Genomic DNA, 22,857 nt, shown 5'->3' on the forward strand with positions numbered 1-22,857 from the left:
CGTAAATGGGAGTGACTTAGGTCATTCTCTTCTTTAAGTTTTGTCTAAGGAGATTCAGTCCTTCCTGGAATATTGGTAGAGGGATAACTCAGTGGTTTGAGCATTGGCCTGCTAAACCCAGGGTTGTGAGTTCAATCCTTGAGGGGGCCATTCTGCCTCAGGCTGCTCTCCCAGCCAGCAGCACTGTCTGCTGCCAGCCTACCCCTTGCTTTTCCCTCCCTCCGTGAAAGCAACAGCCGACAATCGTTTCGCACCTTTTTCTGTGTGGGCGCCATGTTGCTGTCAGCATTGTCATCCACCTGCCGCTTCCACTGTCACTCTGCTCTCCTGCTCACACCATACCACGGCAAGCATGGAGCCTGCTCAGATCACCGTGGCAGTTGTGACAGCTCTAAACACCACGCGCATTATCCAGCAGTATATGCAGAACCGGAAACTGCAAAAGCAGATGAGTAGGCGACAGCAGCGCGGTGAGGAGAGTGATGAGGACATAGACACAGACTTCTCTCAAAGTACGGGCCCTGGCAGTTAGGCCATTCTGGTGGCAATGGGGCAGGCTCATGCCAAGGAATGCCGATTCTGGGGCCGGGAAACAAGCACGGACTGGTGGGACCGCATAGTGTTGCGGGTCTGGGAAGATTCCCAATGGCTGAAAAACTTTTGTATGACTAGGGCCACTTTCTTGGAATATTGTGACTTGCTTTCCCCTGCCCTGAATGCTAGAATACCAAGAGGAGAGCAGCCCTCACAGTTCACAAGTGAGTGGTGATAGTCCTGTGGAAGCTTGCAACGCCAGGCAGCTACCAGTCAGTCGGGAATCAATTTGGAGTGGGCAAATCTACTGTGGAGGCTGCTGTGATGCAAGTAGCCAACGCGATCACTGAGCTGCTGCTATCAAGGGTAGTCACTCTGGGAAATGTGCAGGTCATAGTGGATGGCTTTGCTGCAATGGGATTCCCTAACTGTGGTGGGGCGATAGATGGAATGCATATCCCTATCTTGGGACCAGACCACCAAGGCAGTGAGTACATAAACTGAAAGGGGTACTTTTCAATGGTGGTGCAAGCACTGGTGGATCACAAGGGACATTTCACCAACATCAAGGTGGGATGGCCAGGAAAGGTACATGACGCTCGCATCTTTAGGAACTGTGGTCTGTGGGAACAGCTGCAGCAAGGGACTTACTTTCCAGACCGGAAAATAACTGTTGGGATGTTGAAATGCCTATAGTTATCCTTGGGGATCCAGCCTACCCCTTAATGCCATGGCTCATGAAGCCATACACAGGCACCCTGGACAGTAGTAAGGAGTTGTTCAACTATAGGCTGAGCAAGTGCAGAATGGTAGTAGAATGTGCGTTTGGATGTTTAAAAGCGCGCTGGTGCAGTTTACAGACTCGGTTAGACTTCAGCGAAACCAATATTCCCATCGTTATTACTGCTTGCTGTGTGCTCCACAATATCTGTGAGAGTAAGGGGGAGATGTTTATGATGGGGTGGGAGGTTGAGGCAAATCGCCTGGCCGCTGATTACGCGTGGCCAGACACCAGGGTGGTTAGAAGAGCACAGCAGGGCGCGCTGCGCATCAGAGAAGCTTTGAAAACCAGTTTCATGACTGGCCAGGCTACAGTGTGAAAGTTCTGTTTGTTTCTTGATGACAGCCTGCCCCCTTGGTTCACTCTACTTCCCTGTAAGCCAACCGCTCTCCCCTCCCCACTTTGATCACCACTTGCAGAGGCAATAAAGTCATTGTTGTTTCAAATTCATGCATTCTTTATTAATTCATCACACAAATGCAGGGAGAACTGCCAAGGTAGCCAGTGAGGGGTGGGGCAGGAAGGAAACACCGGGTGGAGTGAGGGAGGGGGGAAGGAGGGAAGGGCAAGGCCAAACTGCACTCTAAAACTTATTGAATGCCAGCTTTCTGTTGACTGGACAGTCCTCTGGGGTGGAGTGGTTGGGTGCCCGGAGGCCCCCCCACCGCATTCTTGGGTGTCTGGGTGAGGAGGCTATAGAACTTGGGGAGGAGGACTGTTGGTTACACAGGGTCTGCAGCGGTGGTCTGTGCTCCTACTGCCTTTCCTGCAGCTCCACCATACGCCAGAACATATCACTTTGATCCTCCAGTAGCCTCAGCATTGCATTGTGCCTCCTCTCATCATGCTGACGCCACCTCTCCTCTCACTCGTCCCTCCTCTCCTCACATTCATTTTGTGCTTTCCTGGACTCTGACATTGTCTCCCTCCACGCATTGTGCTGGGTTCTTTCAGTGTGGGCGGACTGCATGAGTTCAGAGAACATTTAATCACAAGTGCTTTTTTTCTGCTTCTAATCTTTGATAGCCTCTGGGACGGAGATGGTACGTGGAGCGATGAAATGTTTGCAGCTGCGGGTGGGGAAAGGGGGAGATTAGTCTTTAAAAAGAGACATTTTAGAGAACAATGGGTAGACTCTTTCACGGTAAACCAAGCTGTTAACATTACATAGCACGTGTGCTTTCTTTACAAGGTCGCATTTTGCCTCTTATATCGAGGGCCTGCCAGTATGGTGTGAGAGATCACACACGCAGGGCCGGCGGGCAACAGAATTTGGCTTGCAGGCAGACATGGTAAGCCACAGTCTTTTGGCTTCTTTAACCTTCCTAACATGTGGGAATGATTTCAAACAGCAGTGCCCTCATTTCACATACCAAGCACCCATTGGGTTGGCCCTTTAAAATGGGTTGGCCATTTAAAAGGAGGGACTGCGGTTTTCAGGTTAACGTGCAGCACAAACCCAACTAACCACCTCCCTCACACACAGACACACAGCCAATTCTCTGGGATGATTGCTTCACCCCTCCCCCCACCGCGTGGCTAACAGTGGGGATGATTTCTGTTCAGCCACGGGCAAACATCCCAGCAGGAACGGCCACCTCTGAATGTCCCCTTAATAAAATTCCCCTATTTCAATCAGGTGACCATGAATGATATCACTCTCCTGAGGATAACACAGAGAGATAAAGAACGGATGTTGCTTGAATGCCAGCAAACACCAGGAACATCCGCTGCCATGCTTTGGGGAGGAGTACAGAAACCAGTTTTAAGAGCCCTTAAAGTCGGTTCGCTGCTCTAGGCCAATGGGAGCCGCTGGAAGCAGCACGGGCCAAGGGACGTACTGGCCTCCACTTCCAGCAGCCCCATTGGCCTGGAGCAGTGAACTGCGGCCAGGGGGAGCCATGATTGACCGAACCTGCAGACACGGCAGGTAAACAAACCGGCTGGCCCGCTAGGGGCTTTCCCTGCACAAGCGGCGGAACAAGTTTGGGAACCACTGATCTAGTCCGACCTCCTGTATAACAGGCCATAGAACTTCCCCAAAATAATTCCATTTGAACAAGAGCAAATCTTTTTTAAAAAACACTACATCCAATCTTTATTTAGAAATTGTCAGTGTTGGCGAATCCACCATGACCCTTGGTAAATTCTTCCAATGGTTAGTACCATCACTGTTAAAAAAGATTACATCCAGTTCCAGGCTGAATTTGTCTCGCTTCAACTTCTAGATATTGGATTTTGTTCTATTTTTGTCTGCTAGACTGAAGAGCCTATTTTCATATGTGTTCCCCATGTAGACTGTGATCAAGTCACCCCTTAACCTTCTCTTTGCTAAGATAAGTAGATTGAACTCCTTGAATCTTTCACTGTAAAGGCATGTTTTCTACTCCTTTAACAATTCTCATGACTCTTCTCTGAACCCTTTCCAATTTATCAACATCCTTCTCAAACCAGGACTGGGCACAGTATTTCAGCAGCGATCGCACCAGGGCACAGAGGTAAATTAACCTCTCTATTCCTACTTGAGATTCCCTTTTTTATACATCCAAGGATCACATTAGCCTGTTGGCCACAGCGTTGCCTGGGAGTTCATGTTCAGCTGATTATCCAACAAGACCCCCAAATCTTTTACAGAGGCACTGCTTCCTAGCATAGAGTCCCCTATTCTGTAAGTATAGCCTACTTTGTGTGTTCCTAGATATTATAATCCTAGGGGAATTCTGTGTCACTGCGCATGTGCAGAATTCATGGCCCCCACAGATTTCTTTTCTTCCCTGCAGAAAAATGACTTCTGATGGGGAAGCAAAGGGAAGCTGCAAGAGCAGTCATGCACTCCTCCCTGGCAGTGCAGGCAGGTCGGTGTGGGCACCCAGAGCTGCCGGTAGAGATGTAAATCACCATTAAGGGGTGAGGCTAGGCAGTTGTGTGAGTGAGAGAGAGACACTGTCCCTCTCGCTCACTATTGCAGCCCACTTGGTATGGAGGAGTAGGGCTTTGGGGTGTTTCTGAGAAGGTAGGTGTGGGGAAGGCTCTGTCCCCTCAGGCAGAGCAGAAAGTAGCAGCCTGCCTGGTTAGTGAATTGTTCCCATTGTTCTTAGTGAATTCCCCCAGGAATATAAAAGAGTTGTAAAAATTTTAAGGCCCCTTTACATTGCCAGAATGGCTAACAGAGGCTTATTGTAAAAGACAGTGTGGCCATAAATGCTTATGGTGCTTTAGGGATTAGAACTGGTTTTAAATTTTTGGACTGAAAATTTTTTCCCATCAAAATGTGCTCCATGAACTGTTTGCTACTGACCTTTCTGGAGATGGTCAGCAGCCAATATAAATTGTGAGTTTGAGTCCCCAGCCCTCACTTGCTCTTCAGTTACCTATGATGTAACACTGAGCATATGGCTACATATATTTGTTGACTAATAACTAGAAGTAAAGGGTCAATACTAGCTCCATTAGTATTAGACAGAGTGGGTTTGGGGATTTCCTCCAGTGCTTCCCACTCCAATTCTCCATCCATTGTATTGTAGTTTAAATAAATTACCAAAATAATTGAAACCAGCATGATTATATTGCGTTATTTTGACAAATAAAATATGCAGAATTTTAAAATATTGTGTGCAGAATTCCCTCAGGAGTATAGAATCTACTAGATGTATGACTTAACAGTCAGCTGTGTTGAAACACATATACTGTTCGTTTGCGCCCAGCTTACCAAGCAGTCCTTATTGCTCTGTATCAGTAATTTTGTCCTCTTCATTATTTGAGTTATGAGGCTCAGTTCATTAATTTTTGTAAAGTGCTTTGGTGTCCCATCCATTCATACATGTAACTACCCAAAGAAACTGGGAATCCCATTACTGAAATGGAGTGAGGATATAGATCTAACTCAGAAAGGGGTTGACTTTAAAAAATGAATTTTGGCAATTGTTATATGTTTTACTGAAATGGAACTGTTTTCACCAGTCAGAATGGCAGGATGCTGTACAGATATGAAAGCATAACTTTTTCCAATACCAACAGCTCTGAACCTTGATTGGTTCTGGGTATCCTATTTGAATCATCAGTCTGTAGCTAATCTCAAACTAATGTGCAAATATCTGTACTCTGCTTGGTGGACAACTATTATTAGAATCAGAACAGAGATATTTGTATAATCACTGTACCATTATTTTTCAATCGTCATACAGTGAATATGCAAATCCATCTACTTGGACTTCTGCACTCAGAATAACCAAGCTGTTTGCAGCAGCAAAAAGACCAACTTGGCTTCTCATTCCCTTCAGCAGAAGCTTCAAAACTTACAAAAGGCAAAGTGAATAGCGCTATCAAATGGTTAATGGAGGGGAACGTGAAAAAATGAGGATTTTTAGAGCTTTGACTTATCTTCCTCCTTCAGGCCCTTTCTTGTTCCCACTAAAGTCAATGGGAGCTTTGCCAGTGATTCAGTGCGAGCAGGATTGAGCCCTTCTCATCCCCACTTTACAGGTTTTTATCACTTTATTTATCTTTTTAACTCTGGAAGGTACTCAAATACGACCGTGATGAGCACATTATGATAACCTAAATAGAAGGATCCTATTTCCACCTGATGGCCTTGTCTACCCCAGAGCTTCTTGCACTGTTTCTCTAGCCCTATTCAACTCCGTCACTGCTAGGAACTTTGGAAGTATTAGTGTAGACCAGAAACATTTTTTTTATCTACTGTTGTCAAATATTATGTCCACCAGCACATCATCTGGTGCTAGCAGTAGGGCTAGACAGTATGAAAAGTCCAAGTGTACATGGAGGGCTCTCTTTAACCACTCAGTTAGGGTGAGATATTTTTGTTGATATTGTTTATAATACACTGGGAGAATCTCAGCCACTCTCCCCACTTCAGATATGAAACCAAATGCTAACAGAAACGTATTGCAACTGGTTTGGGGGAAAGAACATGGCTGACCTGGAGGGAAGTAAAAAGAGTGTGGAAAGGACATGGATAGGTAGGGAAAATGATGAGAAAGAAGGACCAGAAAAGTGTTAACTTAAAGGGAAAAAAATTACCTTTTGACAGCCAGTTTTGTTTGTTGCATTTTCTCCTTCTATCATTTACATTTGTATATTAAATTAAACAATACAGTAATAATGATGATCTCATGGCTGCTTCTTGTTAACTTGGTGTAAAGTGCTTCCTGGTGTAAATAAACCTACAATGAAAAGGGGAGCATGAAATGGGACTTCTGCACTGCTACCCTCTCACTTCAGCGGGAGTAACACTAAATCGTGCAGTGCATCTTGTACACAGACACAAAGAAAAGCTGAGAGAGTCTGGCTTTCTGGTTCACTGCCACCGGCAACGAAGCTAAGGGTAGAGGACGGAGGGACAGCATTAGCAAAGCAGGCACTTAAATAGTATGAACTAAACATAAACAGATAATACATATCTGCTCTGTGTGCACTGTATTCATTCTTGGCACTTCTGCCCTATGCTAAGAGCCTGCTTAAGCTGAGGGTATGGTTTTCAAGTTCTTTAATTGTAGATGCTTGAGGTCCAGAAAATGTGGGTTGCATATTATTATTTTGTGTTGACCCAGGGAGATAACACAAGGCTCTGAGCTCTCAGTGTGTGTGCTAAGCTCTTGTTGTCCACCCGCCAGTACACAGTTGCTTATTTTTTTTTAGATGTTCCCATTTGTTGCTACTGCTGGTGTGCCCTGCCCATTCAGGGTTGTGTGTGTCTCTGCTACTACTTCCAGGATGATCTCCTGTAGCGAGGGTACTCCCACTGGAAAGGGAGAGAGGGAAATCTGAGTTCTCTTGCCTTACCTTGATGATTATTTCATGAAAAGTATGTGACCCATAATTTGGGATGGGGGAAGGAAGATTGGAATCTTAAAGGCTTGTCTTCACAAGTGCTTCACAATGTACTGTACGTCAGCACAGATGCATCGATGCAGCTGTGCCAATGTAGCACCTCTGGTGAAGACGTGCTATGCCGACGAGAGAGCTCTCTCCTGTCGGCATAAATACGCCACTTCAACAAGAAGCGGAAGCTGTGTCTGTAGAAGAGCATCTCCCCCTGACATAGAGTGATGTAGACACCGCTTTAAGTCAGTCTAACTTATATTAGTCAGAGGGGTGGTTTTTTCACAATCCTGAGTGTCTTAAGCAGTCGTGTAGACAAGCCCTGAGTACTCCTTTCCTCCCACTTCTTTTTTGCTGCTGCTCTCACTTTTGTGTCCATATTGTTCCTATTCAACTTCTTAACAGCTCCATTATAAACCTTTCCTGACAAATATTCCTGGTAATTGACCCAGTAAAAACACCTCTAAATACAAATATCATCCAAAGCCAGATAAGAGAGTAGTTACTATTGTGACAAAGCTCTCTCCTTGTCTCCATGGGTCCCGCATTTCCTGGCGGATTTCGCTAGCCTCAGAGGCTCACTGTGACCCTCCACGTAACCCTTCTCTCGCTAGAGACAAGGGTCACAGTCTACTGAGCCATTTTCATCATAAGCCAGCGAGGGAGGTGAGGAGAAGCTATCTTCCCTTGCACAATCTCTGTTGTCTCCCAGTCTCAGTGATTAATCGGGGGGGAAGGGAGAGAAGGGGGGAGCCCGGGCCCACCCTCTACTCCGAGCTCCAGCCCAGGGACCCTAATAGTATCAGCTATGGTAGCTGACCTTTTAGAAACATGACATGTACAATTCCCTGGGCTACTTCCCCCCAGCAGTCCCCACTTCCTCAAGCTCCACTTCACCCTTACCTCAGGGCCTCCTTCCTTGTGCCTGATATGGTATGTACTACTCAGTACTCCAACAGCGCAACTTCCTCCCACAGCTCCTGACATACACACCCACCTGACTAATTGGGAGGCTTTTAACTAGTTTCAGCCAGTCCCTGATTGGCTTCAGGTGTCCCAATCAACCTAGCATTCTCCCTGCCTTCTGGAAAGTTATTAATTGGCCCCAGGTGTCTTAATTGACCTGGAGCAGCTGCCATTTACCTTATCCTGGTACGAGGGATTTGTTTAGCCTGGAGCTAATTTATCTATTTCCCACTACTTTTTTATAGCCATCTGGCCTTACCCCGTCACACTATACATACTGCAATACAGTACCCACTAATGGGGTGAGTTAGGGATAATGAGTTCTCTCTCGTTAGCATGAGCTCTCTCTATCTTGGCTATTGTTGGCTTATGTCAAAACTTCAGGAGGGCTTGAGGGCTGTGTGTGTGGAAACACATACAACTATACTTGCGAAAATAGTGAAACACGGGCATACATTAGAATCCACTCTAATAAAATTTGGACAGCAATAGCTTAGCTTTGTCGTTGAAATGTTCTTCACGTATGAAAGAGAGAAAAACACTTTAATTTCTACTCCTCTATTCTGTAAAATGCACTCTAGAAGCACCTATTAAGAACATGTGTATTATGTAGGAGAGCTTTTGACTGTAAAGAAAGAAGGGGATAATGACTTACTTCACAAAGAAATTTTAAAATTGCCTTTTGCTAAAGTTGTCTGAAAAGGCCACAAGAAAAATGTTCGTTATGGTGCAGGTGGAACTAGAGTTTTTTGTTGCTTTTTGTTTTTAAGCCATCAAATCTTGAAAAAGAAGCACTGCATCTCTTTCCATATTAATTTTTTTTTAAATAACCTTGAGTAGTTGAATGCCAGAAGGTTCTGTTCTGCTCTGGACTCCCGATTCTGGAGTGGTGACTGCTCCACATGTCCTTTTAACACAGACAAAACTAATGAGGAATAAAGAAATGTTGGCACTTACTTCTTAGCATCCCTCCTCATTTTCCGCAGTCCAAGGTCTGTCTCCAGACAGACACCCACATCTTCGGTCAGCATGGTGGCTGCTGTCTGAGGAAGTAAAGGAGAGGGAGATACTGCCCAGACTGCAGCATAGTCATAAAGGTCTCTGCAGCAAGAGCTATCTGTGTCTCCGATGCATGAACCCTTCTCCCAGTTGAGAGAGCAGCATCTGGGTTCACCTTCCCAACATGGAGAGTGGGGGAGATTTTTGGCCTTTGGAAGGTTAAAGCCTACTACCAGCAATCAGTCACACATGTAATGAAGGCTTGGAACCTACTTGCATTAACACTTTCTTAGACAGCCTACTAAAAAGGCCTTTTAGAAGATGCCGGCAGAGGAAATAGAGAAGAATCCACCCCCCACATGAGCCACAGCAAGGCAGATACAGGCAGATTTCCTCTAGAGTCATACACAGGAGATCTCCCCAGTATGGCTCCAGCATTAAGCAGGTTGCTCTTCTGTGAGGTTATGGGCATATCAGGAGATGGGTGAAGGTCCCACTGAATTCATCAAAGAAGAAGGGGAATGGACTTCAACTGGGCCTTTCCCCTTCCCCCTACCTCATATTTCCCAGATAAATTCTAGTTAGGAACTTAATCCAACTAGTCTTTTCTGCAGTGAATTAGCAGAAGCCAATGTTTCAACACCCTTTAAAAAAACAAAATAAAATAAAGATTTTCAAGGTTAGAGATGAGGAGGGTTCTGTTCTCCCCATGTATGAGACCAGGGATGAGATTATTTGGGGTCCTGGGAACAAATGGATGGAAAACCTTCCTCTCCCTAAGGTGTACATGCAACAAGAACTTCAGGACTGTCCTAAACCTTGGTGCTTGTTGTCCTGTAATCTGTTCAGCAGTGGAAAAAAAGACTCCCTTTTATAACTCTCCCTGAAGAGTAAGCTGGTGAAACCAGAACTTTTACTGCAGGATCTGGTCTCATCCTGTTAGCACTAAATGAGCTGATTAACTTGCACCAGTGAACTATTCTTGAGCAGTCTCCAATTCATTAAGCAAAAGCAGACTGATTCCCGCATCACACAGGTTTCCTTCAATATTGAGCATGAACATTTTTTCTCTTCTTCTTTGGTGGTTGTATAAACATCTGTTTCAACTATTGTATTTCATGTATGGGGTGTGTTTTAGAGTTTGCTGCATCCATTTTGTCTTGAAAGAAAGCAGTGGTGAATAATAGGGGCCGGTTCAATGCCATTTATTTCATTTACAGATGCTCCCTGATTTACGCAATTGTTCCGTTCCGGAAAGCCTCGCGTAACTTGAATTTTGCATAAGTTGGAAACGTATAACCGAACGTTATGCAAAAAAAAAAAAAAAAAAAAAAGCCCAACTAAAAAACTCCTATTTCTAGCTTATGGAACTTTTTCCGTAAGTGCGAATTTGCATTAAGTCGGGTCTTGCATAACCTGGGGAGTGTCTGTATTTATTTTTGATCCTCCTCCTAAACTCTAGCCTTATAGATTAATTTGGTCATTTAGGAATCAGAAATACTTTTCTTCATTTTAGCACGTGAAGCTCCAAAATGTGGACATTTTTGTTATCCCTTCCCCTCACAGTTATGTCGTAACACCAAGAGCCAGTGTTTGAAGTCAGTTTGTAATTGCCACAACAGCATGCTAGCTCTTGGACAGCATATTGTTCACTGTGCTGGTCCCATGTTGTCCTCCTGCTGTACTCAAACGCAAGTAGCAAAGTGTAACTGCAAACTCTGACCTCTGAAACGTGTATGTGTGGAGTTGGTAACATACAGTAAGAGACACAGAAGAGAGCAGCCGAGCCATTTGCTTATACTACACATCAGTCAGCACCTTATTTGGTGTAGTACTTTGAAGTATTAAGGACTTGATCCTGTACCACTGAAGTCAATGGACATTTTTACGTTGACTTCAATAGGTACAGAATCAGGCCTGAAGGCCCAGTCCACAAAATGACCTATGTGGATTTTATGTAGTCAATAATAAGGTATCTGCCTGTATTTGATATCTGCACTCAAGCATGTGGTCCATCAGACCCCACTTAAAGGCCAAGCGACTCTTGTGGGGAAGTTTTTAGAAGACAAATATCATCCAGCATAGTCAACACATTTGTTTTGAGTAAAATAGATCTGTGTAATTCAAATAGTCTTTTTCTTGGAGAGGCTGAAGAGCTTAGAGCCTGATGAGGGCAGTTGTTTATGTGGGAATGGTTTGGTGGGAAAGTCCTGCCTGTTGAATTGTGTTGGAGGTATGGTTCTCCTGTGTGCTTTGTTTCTATTGCATTTTTATCTGGAAAAAAATGTTATGGGCACCTGTTTATACATTGCTGTAAATCACAATTAATACATACATATTGATAAATTGGGATGTAAATATTTGACTAGAATAATAAAAATGAAATCTTTTCCCTTGATTCTCTTTTCTTTGTATTCTTTCCATTTTGTAGTTTACAGTCACCTACACAATGGAAGTAACTAAAGTGTTATTTTTTACACTCTATTAATGTCCTCTTTTTATTTAGTTAATAATTAATGTGACTGAAGTGTAGGAGATAAGTGGAAATACAGACTAGAGAATGCCTATCAATGTGCTCAGTTTGAATTGTTTGCTCAACATGCTATAACTTTTGTGTTGGCAAAACTCTGTATGGGATGGTGGGAGGGGAGCCGAAGAACTTTTCATGATTATACAGTAGCTCATATGTATTTACTGTTGTTTTAGGCGTTCCAACTCCCAGTCCTGAAATTCTTCGGCATACCTTGAACATGCTTGTACGAGAGAGGAAAATATATCCAACTCCAGATGGCTATTTCATCGTGACCCCACAGACTTATTTTATAACCCCATCCCTCATAAGAACTAACAGTAAATGGTACCATTTGGATGAGAGGATACCTGACAGGTCTCAGTGTACCTCTCCACAGCAAGGAACTATAACTCCCTCCACCTCAGGCTGCGTCAGGGACCGAACTTTACCCAAAAACCACTGCGACTCTTGCCATTGTTGCAGAGAAGACATGCACAGCATGCATGCGTCCACCCTACAGAGGAAATCCACAAAAGACTGTAAAGACTCATATTGCCCTCCTTCTCTGTGTCAGGTACCACCCAGTGAAAAAAGTAAAAGTACTGTAAATTTTTCTTATAAAGCAGAGACACTCTCAAAGCCTAAAGATGTAGAAAAGCAGTCTAAAAAGTTTGGACTAAAATTGTTTCGACTAAGCTTTAAAAAGGACAAGGCAAAACAGCTGGCCAATTTCTCTGCCCAGTTTCCTCCTGAGGAATGGCCCTTGCGGGATGAAGACACCCCTACCACTATACCCAGGGAGGTAGAAATGGAGATTATTAGGCGCATTAACCCAGACTTGACTGTGGAAAATGTAATGAGGCATACTGCACTAATGAAGAAACTTGAAGAAGAAAAAGCTCAAAGAAGCAAAGCTGGATCTTCAGCTCACCATAGTGGGCGAAGCAAAAAGAGTAGGAATCACAGAAAGCCTCATGGAAAATCTCGGTCACACAGCAAGACCCGGGTGTCCAAAGGAGACCCTTCAGATGGTTCCCATTTGGATATACCAGGTGAAAGAGAGTATGAGTTCTATGATCCCCTTACTAGGTCCCCACGGGAAGGCTGTTTCATAATAGAACACAAAGGAGATAATTTTATCATGCACAGCAATCCTAGCGTGATTGAGTCTCACTTTCCCATGACACCAGAATGGGATGTATCTGGTGAATTGGCCAAAAGAAGAACTGAGATGCCTTTTCCTGAACCTTCAAGGGGAAGCTCCCACTCCAAGGTCCATCGAAGCCACAGCCATACACAAGATAGAAGGTCAAGGAACGAGAGGTCTAACAAAGCCAAGGAAAGGTCTAGGTCAATGGACAACTCTAAAGGACCTCTGGGTTCTGCTACTTTAGGTACACCTGAAGACGTAGCTGAAGGGTGTAGCCCCGATGACCCAACAACTAGCCAAGCATATACTGATGACAGTACCTTAAGGCCTTCACAGTCACTCAGTCATCAAAGGGCTCTGATTTCATCTGCAAACTATAAAGATGTGTGTGTACCCGAAATAGTTAGTGGCAATGTAGAAACCCCCAATTCCTGTGGCTTATTGGAACAAATCAAGCCTACAGAGAATTTACCATCTTATAGTGAGCTCAACTCCTGCACAACAAAATCAGCAATTGATGATTATTTTCAATGCAACACTTCGAGTGAGACTGTACTTACTGCTCCATCACCACTGGGGAAAAATAAAGAGGACCATGACACAGTGACTTTAACAGAAGGAATAAAAAAACTTTCTCCTTCAGAAAGACATTCCCAACACATAGCCAGAGAACCTGGGGTACACAAAGAGGAGTCCCCTAAAGGGCCAAGTAGTGGTCCAGTTGTTGCTGGCCAGACCTCTGAGGTGATCGCAAATGGGCGACTGGTTCAACACCATAACACTGAATCAAGCAGCCTGGACAAAAGGAAAGAAATATTTAGCAAAGATACACTTTTTAAACCTCTACACAATACACTGTCTGTGAATAATTATCACAAGTCCAGTACGCCCCTACTAAAACCCCATCAAAAGACACCCTCTGACACACTGCCAGGCAGATGTGAGAAACTTGAACAAGCTATAGTAACCTCAGTTACACAAGTTTTACCCGTTTCACAGAGACAGCAAGAGACAGCTGGGAACCAGGAAGCCACCTTTGATTATTACAATGTTTCTGATGATGATGACTCAGAGGAAGGAACAAATAAAAATGCTGAGGAAGAAAAAAACAGGGATGATGTGGGCACTATGCAGTGGTTGCTGGAGCGGGAAAAAGAAAGGGATCTGCAAAGAAAGTTTGAGAAGAATCTCACTCTTCTCACCCCCAAGGAAACTGAAAACAGCAGCAGCCAGAGAGCCACCCATTCAGCTCGACTGGACAGCATGGACAGCAGCAGCATTACTGTAGACAGCGGGTTCAATTCTCCACGGTAGGACTGTAAAATTAATTATAAAGACTACTCTAGAATGCTCTGTTTTCAGTTATTACTGTGTTTTGTATGGGTGAACAATTGTGGGACTGTGTTAAACTGTTTCAGACATTCTTTTAGACAAAATTTTTAGGCAGCCTCCAGAAAGCCTCTATCCAGACCGATGGCTTGGTTTCTTTCCCTCACATAGGCAACAGCAACAAATCTTACCACTGCCTTTTTGCCAAAGGTTCATTGTCCCTCCACCCCAAACTTTCCTGTATCACTTTTTCGGATTAATTTATGTTGTATTTAGAATTGGGGTGGGTGGCTCAAAAATATCATCAGCAAGATAAACTGGAAGAACGGATACAGTGTAGTGACAGTGTCTTTGGCTGAGACATTACAGATAGGTGATTAGGGGACATAGAGATACCACTTATACTTTTCTCTGGTATTTTTTAAATCCTCTTTCTGAAGCCGTGTCTGTCACCAGGTCAAACTGGTAGGATTTGAAGAGCAGTCTCTTCTACCTAGAAGAAGAGTGGAGAGAGGTTCAGGAAGGTACCACAGCCCTGAAGGTATTAACGATGTTTGGTCCCTGAAGTTGTCCAAACAGTGCATCAACAGAGGTGTCTAGCCTGTAACGTCTAGGAAAAGAGTGTAAGGATTCTATATGGTGTTAGAAGTTTTAGAAACATATGGGAAGAGACAGTTGCTGATATATGCCCACCCTGAAGATTTACAGTGTCATCTCCAGTTTAATAATCCTTCACTGAGGCTTCTCCTCTCTGATCCCAGAGGAAGCCATGGCCCTGGTAGACTGGGTCTTGAGTCTCACTGTTTATCCTAGAAACCAACCAATTAATCCAGACCAATGAGTCTTAAGACAAAGTAACAGTGTACAGGTGGTAGTTCTTTTGCAGTATCCTATTGTAGACTTTAGTTATTTATCACCTTCACTTTTACAACAAATAAGATCTGAATCTTGTTAGGTAAAAGGAAATTATATTTGTTTCTGTTTTAAAATTGATTTAGTTTCTCAAAATTGTTAATTTACAAAAAAAAATAAAAAAATAAATGTTGGGCGTACGGGGCTTCAGAACATATGCAAAGGAGTCCTGATCTCTACACTCATGACCAGATTCTCCTCTTAGTTAAAACGGTGTCAGTCTAAAGAAAACTCCCTTGGTTTTGGTAGTTAAACCAGAATGATGATGGTGTGATTGAGAGCAGAGTTTGACCCAAAGGCTCAGAATGAGAGTCATGTAGGTTGACTTTTAGGCTTCTCCCTAGCCCTTTGTGCTGTGCTGCCTCTTGATCCCTCAGCATATCTTTGTCCCTCCTCTTACTAAACAGTAGCAAGTGTCTCACAGCGCAGGCCTGTCAGGGAAAGCTGCCTTACTGTGGGAATGAAATGCAGTTTTGTTTCACATCTCCCCTGCTGCTCCATGGCTGAGGGTAACTCTTCTGTGGCACTTTTATCCCTCCTTGGTTCAAGGAATTTTAGAGCTACTGCTTTGCCTCCAATTAGCTACATGCTGCACTATCCACCAAATCACTGGGGTAATTTATTTTTTTAAAAGACACATTAATGGGGATAATTATTTCTAGCATTTAAAATTTAAAAATATAATTTTAAAGGAAGAAAGAGTAATTAAGGTTCTTCTGCAAGTAGATGCAGCCATGTATTCCACTTGGATGTGTGCAGTCCTGCACTCTGGAGCCAGAGTATTTTCCCAAGTAGAACCTGTAGGCAGCAGTGCTCACCCCTTGTGGCCATAGCTTCTCCCCTTGCTATACGAGTCAGCACTGCCCTATTCCCTACTTGGTTCCGTCTTACCACCTGTTGCTGGAGGCAGAGTTCTGTGTAGTTTTCCTATCACAAACCTTTTATTTTTACTGACATTTCTAGTAGTGTATAGTTAATTAGTACCCTTAGTACTTAGTGTTAGTTAGCGGTAGTTTAAGTATTTCCCTGGTGATGCCCTCACCGGGATTTAAACATTGTCCACTGTGTGGGGGAGCGATCCCCACATGCAGTGCTTGCTGTGCCTAGGCAAAGTCACATCAGGGAACGGTGTTCTATTTGCAGATAGTTCACCAAACGGACTAACGTGGCAAGGGATCTTCATCTGAAGCAACGCCTGCTCAAGCAGGCCAGGAGGCCTGCTTCGGCACTGAGGCCCTCGTCAGATCAGAAGTTACCCTCTGGTTCTGAGAGTGCTGCCACATCACATCCTGAAACTGGCGCCTCTCTGAAGAGATGGAGGAGTTGTTTTCCCGTCAAGTGTGCCGAGGAAAAGATAGCATAAGACTGACCAAGCCTGCTCCAGGTCCCAGTGGGACTCATATCCCTCTTCCAGAAGGAGTGTGTATTGGCACAGGGTGAATGACGGTGTGTGGGATGAAGCAAGGCCATCAACCACTTCCCAGTACCATGCAAGGAGGTCAGAGACCCATACCATTGACTCTGGGGCCCTGGGGCATCCATTGAGTCCGACACCAATGAGGGCGATGCCAGCACAGACTCTTCCCATGCTAGGAGTGTATCAGGACCTCTTCTGCCTTTCTGTCCTGAGCTCACCCTTGATCCAGGACTTAGCTAATGCTGCATCTTTTATAGCCCCGTAGGCTGAGCGGCCCACTGAACCTGGGAGTCTGTTGGCACTATACCCTGAGGTTTCCCTTTCATGGTCAGAAGAATTGGGATCAGTACCAGACTCTGTGCAATGGACCTCTCCAGCCCTGTGAATTGTGACTGGCACTCACTGCCCTCCATTTCAGCACCATCAGTTACTTTGGAATTGCAGCCGACTTCAGGGTCGACACCGCTTCCATCCCCAGAAACAACCTGTACTGTTTCAACCGTCGGCGCCAGCTTCCTCGTCATTCTAGGCTATGGGTGAGTTGGACCGGTTGCTCACACCCTCAGGGCTGGTTCCTCCTTTATCCCCTGAAGTCTGGGACTTTTTGGAATCTGAGTCAGGATTTTCATCCTGACTGTCCCACCATCCGACCCACATCGGTGGCCATTCATGGAGCTCTCTGGGTACCAAGATTGGCATTTGTTTTGCAGTTCGGACGGGCGCCTCTGGCCCAGTGCCTACTGTCACCACTGCCCTATCCATACCCGTGGGTTTCCATGGTCGGTCACATAGGTCCCACCCCTCATCTCGCCGACAAGGTCTGTGACGGGGACTGTCCATTCTCCACAGGCCCAGGTACCAGTGAGCCTTCCCCTTGTGGAGCCTCCAGAGTCATTCCACCCAGGCCCGTCAGTTCTGGAGCAGGATCCAGCTCTGGCACAGTTAACCACTCCATCTTTGTCCCTGGACAGTTCCACAGTGCCTGTCCCTTTCTCCCCTTCGGTACTAGAGGATTTCAAGGTGTACCAGGACCTTTTGTGGCATGTAGCCGCTTCCCTAGATATCCATGTGGAGTTCCTGCAGGAGAACACCCACAAGTTAGTGGATATCCCACAGTCATCTGCCCCTCGGAGAGTTGCCTTCCCCATTAACAATGGGCTACTTAGGCCTGCTAAGGTCTTCTGGAGCACAATGGCTTCAATACACTTACAGGGTAAGACTCAATCTCGACCTTTGCAGCCTCAACCAATATATCAGATACATGAGGTTCCAAATGATCACTCTTGTCAGCTATCCTCCCATGTTGTTTCAAAATGAATGGCTTGCTACTCTTCACCCACTGGGCAGATTGGTCTGTTGTCTTCACCTGGTCCTGGATTCCTTGCAGTGGTGGACGTCTCCAGAGACGTTTGCCAGGGCGTTCCCTTCATCCAGCCTTTGCCAACCAGGTCTGTGGTCTCCGATGCCTTCCTGATGGGTTTGGGAGTACATCTAGGGTTGCTGAAAGTTCGAGGTCTATGGTCAGAGCAGGAGTCCACATTGTATATCAACATGCTGGAGCTTCGAGCCATCTACGATGCATGTCACACTTCTCTGGACCATATCAGATGCTCAGTGGTTCACATATTTACCGACAATACCACCACAATGTATTATGTGACTAAGCAAAGAGGAACACACTTCAGGATGCTTTGCCAAGAGGCAATCAGGTTGTGGCAGTTCCGCGTTGAGGAAAGCATTACTCAGATAGCTGACTATGCGCCTGGAGTCCAAAATCATCTCGCAAACCATCTCTGCAGGAATTTTTCACTGTGTCACAAGTGGTCTCTGAAGACAAACATCCTCCAGGTCACCTTTGCAACTTGGGGCATTCTGACGATCTCCCTATTTGCTATGAGAGACAACAGGAAATGTCACCTGTTCTGCTCTCGAGGGAGCCTCAATCTGGGCTCCCTGTCTGACACTTTCCTTCTCAGCTAGCAGTTGGCTGTCCTATATGCTTTTCCCCAGATCATCCCACAGGTCAGCCTCAATCTGAAAGTGGATTGAGCCAAGCTCATTCTCACTGTCCCAGCCCATCTGAGACAGTGCTGGTTTTCCAACCTTCTCGCGCTGTCAGTTCAGCCTCCCATACCCCTTCCTCTCCATCCTGACCAACTCTCTTAGAATCGTGGTCACGCATTGGATCCCATGCTCAGTTTCCTGCATCTCACGGACTGGTTGCTTTGCGGCTAAATGAGGAGGAATAGCAGAGTTTGGTGGCTGTATAACAGATCCTATTCAACAGTAGAAAGCCGTCTACCAGAATAGCCTATGCGATGAAATGAAAACGGTTTTTGATGTGGTCATGGGCCTGCAGAATAAAACCAATGCTGGCCTCTATCCAGGATATCTTGGTGAACTTGCTGCACCTTCAGTCGTTGGACTTATGCTGACTTCATTGGAAGTGGATTTGGCAGAGATATCGGCATTTCATCCCTGGCCCCTTCAGAGAAGATCAATCTTCTCCAATGCCGTGGTAGCAAGATTCTTAAAATGGCTTCTTTGCCTCCATCCTCCAGTCCAAGAGCTGGTTCCTCTGTGGGACCTTAATACAGTCCTAGTGGCTTTAGTGGGACCTCCACTTGAACCCCTCACATCTTGTCCCTTTCCACTTTTGTGTCATGAAACTGTGTTCCTAGCAAAAGGCGGGGGGGGGAGCGCAGAGGCCCCTGCCTTCCCAAGGCCCCACCCTTGCCCAGGGGGAGGGGGGCAAAAGCAGCCCCCTGCCTGCATCCCTGCCTCTTCCATCAAGGGGAGATGCAGGGACCCAGGCTCCCCACAGCTGCCTGTGTGGCTCTAGCCAGGGTGCAGGGCCTCGGAGCCACAACCCATCCATGATGAGAGCCACACGGGCAGCTGTGGGGAGCTGCAGCAGATCCTCCATCTGTCCATGGTGTCAGGGGCCTGTTGAGAGTAGACCCCCAACCATGTCCCCGTCCAGGGCAGATGGAGGGTCTGCGGCTCCCCACATCTGCCTGTGCGGCTCTTACCATGGCCGGGTCCAAGGTCCCCTCCTTCCCCACTCTGTCCCCCCACGACAGCAGGAGCCGGTTCGGGGAGAGCTGCGCGAGCAGCTGCGGTAAGCTGGTGCAGAATCGTGAACCTTCCATGTCCACCTGCCCTGGGCCGGGTGGAGAGCTGTGGTCGGGGGTGGCAATGACACAGGACGGGGCTGCTCTCAGTTCCCCCACATCGTGGGCAACTGGGCTCTCTGGCCAGGCTCCATGCTGGCCAGGAGGTGGGGCCTCGGGGGGAAGGGCACCCTGGTGGAAAGTGGATGGGCCAGACCTGTCCACTTTCAAAAAGTGGGAGGCCTGTGGCCCTGCTGGGTCCCTCCTCTGCCCCCCCCCTTCCCCTGTTCCGGAGCCACTGGTTCCAACTAGCAATAACATCCACAAGGAGAGTCTGTGAGATGTTGGCTCTGATGGCAGAGCCCCCTTATATACAGTTCTCTAAGGACAAAGTAACTTTACTACCGCGCCCAAAATTTTTGTCTAAAGTAGTTTCTCAGTTTCATTTGAACTATGCAGTATATTTACCTGTGTTCTTTCCTAAGCCACATTCATTTCCGGAGAAGCAGACATCAAGTGACATCTAGCCAGCTGTCTGGACAGGACTAAACTGTTTTTTGCTTCACCTCATTTGTGTCATATGCAGATAGTTTTCAGGGCAGTCTTTTATCATAGAATATCTTTGATAAAAGCAGTCTTTTATCATAGAATATCAGGGTTGGAAGGGACTTCAGGAGGCCATCTAGTCCAACCCCCTGCTCAAAGCAGGACCAATCACCAACTAAATCATCCCAGAAAGGGCTTTGTCAAGCCTGACCTTGAAATCCTCTAAGGAAGGAGATTCCACCACCTCCCTAGGTAACCCATTCTAGTGCTTCACCACCCTCCTAGTGAAAAAGTTTTTCCTAACATCCAACCTAAACCTCCCCCACTTCAACTTGAGACCATTACTCCTTGTTCTGTCATTTGGTACCACTGAGAACAGTCTAGATCCATCCTCTTTGGAACCCCCTTCGGGTAGTTGAAAGCAGCTATCAAATCCCCCCTCATTCTTCTCTTCTGCAGACTAAACAATCCCAGTTCCCTCAGCCTCTCCTCATAAGTCATGTGCTCCAGCCCCCTAATCATTTTTGTTGCCCTCCGCTGGATGCTTTCTGATTTTTCTACATCCTTCTTGTAGCGTGGGGCCCAAAACTGGACACGGTACTCCAGATGAGGCCTCACCAATGTCGAATGATCATGTCCCTCAATCTGCTGGCAATGCCCCTACTTATACGGCCCAAAATGCTGTTAGCCTTCTTGGCAACAAGGGCACACTGTTGACTCATATCCAGCTTCTCGTCCAATGTAACCTCTAGGTCCTTTTCTGCAGAACTGCTGCCTAGCCATTCGGTCCCTAGTCTGTAGCAGTGCATGGGATTGTTGCATCCTAAGTGCAGGACTCTGCACTTGTCCTTGTTGAACCTCATCAGATTTCTTTTGGCCCAATCCTCTAATTTGTCTAGGTCCCACTGTATCCTAGCCCTACCCTCCAGTGTATCTACCACTCCTCCCAGTTTAGTGTCATCTGAAGAAAACCGGCCTCAGGACCGACCCTTGGAGCTCCCCGCTTGATACCAGCTGCCAGCTAGACATGGAGCCATTGATCACTACCTGTTGGGCCCGATGATCTAGCCAGCTTTCTATCCACCTTATATTCCATTCATCCAGCCGATACTTCTTTAACTTGCTGGCAAGGATATTGTGGGAGACCGTATGAAAAGCTTTGCTAAAGTCAAGGAATAACACATCTGCTGCTTTCCCCTCATCCACAGAGCCAGTTATCTCGTCATAGAAGGCAATTAAGTTAGTCAGGCATGACTTGCCCTTGGTGAATCCATGCTAACCGTTCCTGATCACTTTCCTCTCCTCCAAGTGCTTCAGAATTGATTCCTTGAGGACCTGCTGCATGATTTTTCAGGGACTGAGGTGAGGCTGACTAGCCTGTAGTTCCTCTTCACAGACTCTCTCTAAATGGATAACATCCTGTATCAAGACTGCATATGAGATAACTTCGGCGACACCTCCTCAGCAGCGCGATCTCATTCTACAAGAGTGCAAGCAATATCTATATCTTTCCTCAATGATGTCTCAATATTGGACATTTGCAGGGCTGCTACATGGTTGTCCACACATACGTTTCCTAACGATTATGCCATCATCACATCTTCCAGAGTGGATGCAAGTTTTGGTAGGGTGGTCCTGCAATTCTTGTATAGGCAGACTCTGAGACCCTCCTCCTGGGGTGGGTACTGATTGTGAGTCACCTAAGTGGAATACACAGCTGCATCTACTTGAAGAAGAAGAAATGACTGTGGTTATTTGATATGTGGTTTCTTTGAAAAACTGTGGTTCTTTGAGATGTGATGCCAAAGTGTTTTCCACGGCCCACACCCTCCTTCCCCTCTGCACCAGAGTCTGGTCTCTGGGTGTTTGGTGCTAAGGAACTGAAGGGAGAGGAGCTACGCCATGAGGTGCAAGCCCCACCCTCTGTGTGTCCTGTTAGGCAAAATTCTCCAGCTCTGACACGCTGAGGTACACACACCTAAGTGGAATACATGTCTGCATCACATCTCAAATAACCATAGTTTACAGTAAGTGTCTGTTTCTTTTACCTGTTGCAGCTAACCAAGGTCATATAACTTTGGAAGGTTTAGGAATTGATCCATTTTATTGATCACATGTGTTGTGCAGATGCTTAGCATCTTTCCACTATAACAGCAGTATGTCCACTTGCATTGTATTCTTACAAATTAATCTTTTATTTTTTAAATGGAAGTACACTTCTGCTTATTCTTACTGTTGCCCATATAGCACTCTGCACCTCCCACCCAAACAATTTGATCTTATTTGGCATACAGAGCTTTTTTTTCCTCTGGGTTGGTTGCATATGAGCCAGTTCTTATACTACTGTTTGGCTAGCTTACAGGATTCACGCATGTGATTGTCTACCTCAGATTTGCAGTTCAGTTAGTTCAAGGAGATATTCTGTCTGCCTTCATTCTTTGCACTGAAGCTGAAACCTCTATTTCTGTCCATCGTAAAGTTTAACTAGCTTGATATGACAGGTTTCAGAGTAGCAGTCGTGTTAGTCTGTATCCACAAAAGGAGAAGGAGTACTTGTGGCACCTTAGAGACTAACAATGAAGTGGATTGGATGAAGTGAGCTGTAGCTCACAAAAGCTTATGCTCAAATAAATTTGTTAGTCTCTAAGGTGCCACAAGTACTCCTTTTCTTTTAGCTTGATAATGAAACAGATAAGTTTAATGTATTGTACTGCTGTACTAGTTTTATATAAAGTCAAATGGGAAATAGAAATGGCA

General features: G+C 45.7%; 1 protein-coding gene across 1 annotated transcript in view; it reads left to right on the top strand.

The window, feature by feature from the left end:
- The window catches only part of STOX2 (storkhead box 2), a 118,748-nt gene that overhangs the window by 93,553 nt on the left and 2,338 nt on the right, over nucleotides 1-22,857 (top strand). The window contains exon 3 of the mRNA XM_077814533.1: nucleotides 11,828-14,093. Within this exon, the coding sequence (XP_077670659.1) occupies nucleotides 11,828-14,093 (2,266 nt within the window). The remainder of the gene's footprint in view (nucleotides 1-11,827; nucleotides 14,094-22,857) is intronic.

Source organism: Eretmochelys imbricata, chromosome 4 (genome assembly GCF_965152235.1).
Source record: "Eretmochelys imbricata isolate rEreImb1 chromosome 4, rEreImb1.hap1, whole genome shotgun sequence".
Taxonomy (NCBI): Eukaryota; Metazoa; Chordata; order Testudines; family Cheloniidae; genus Eretmochelys; species Eretmochelys imbricata.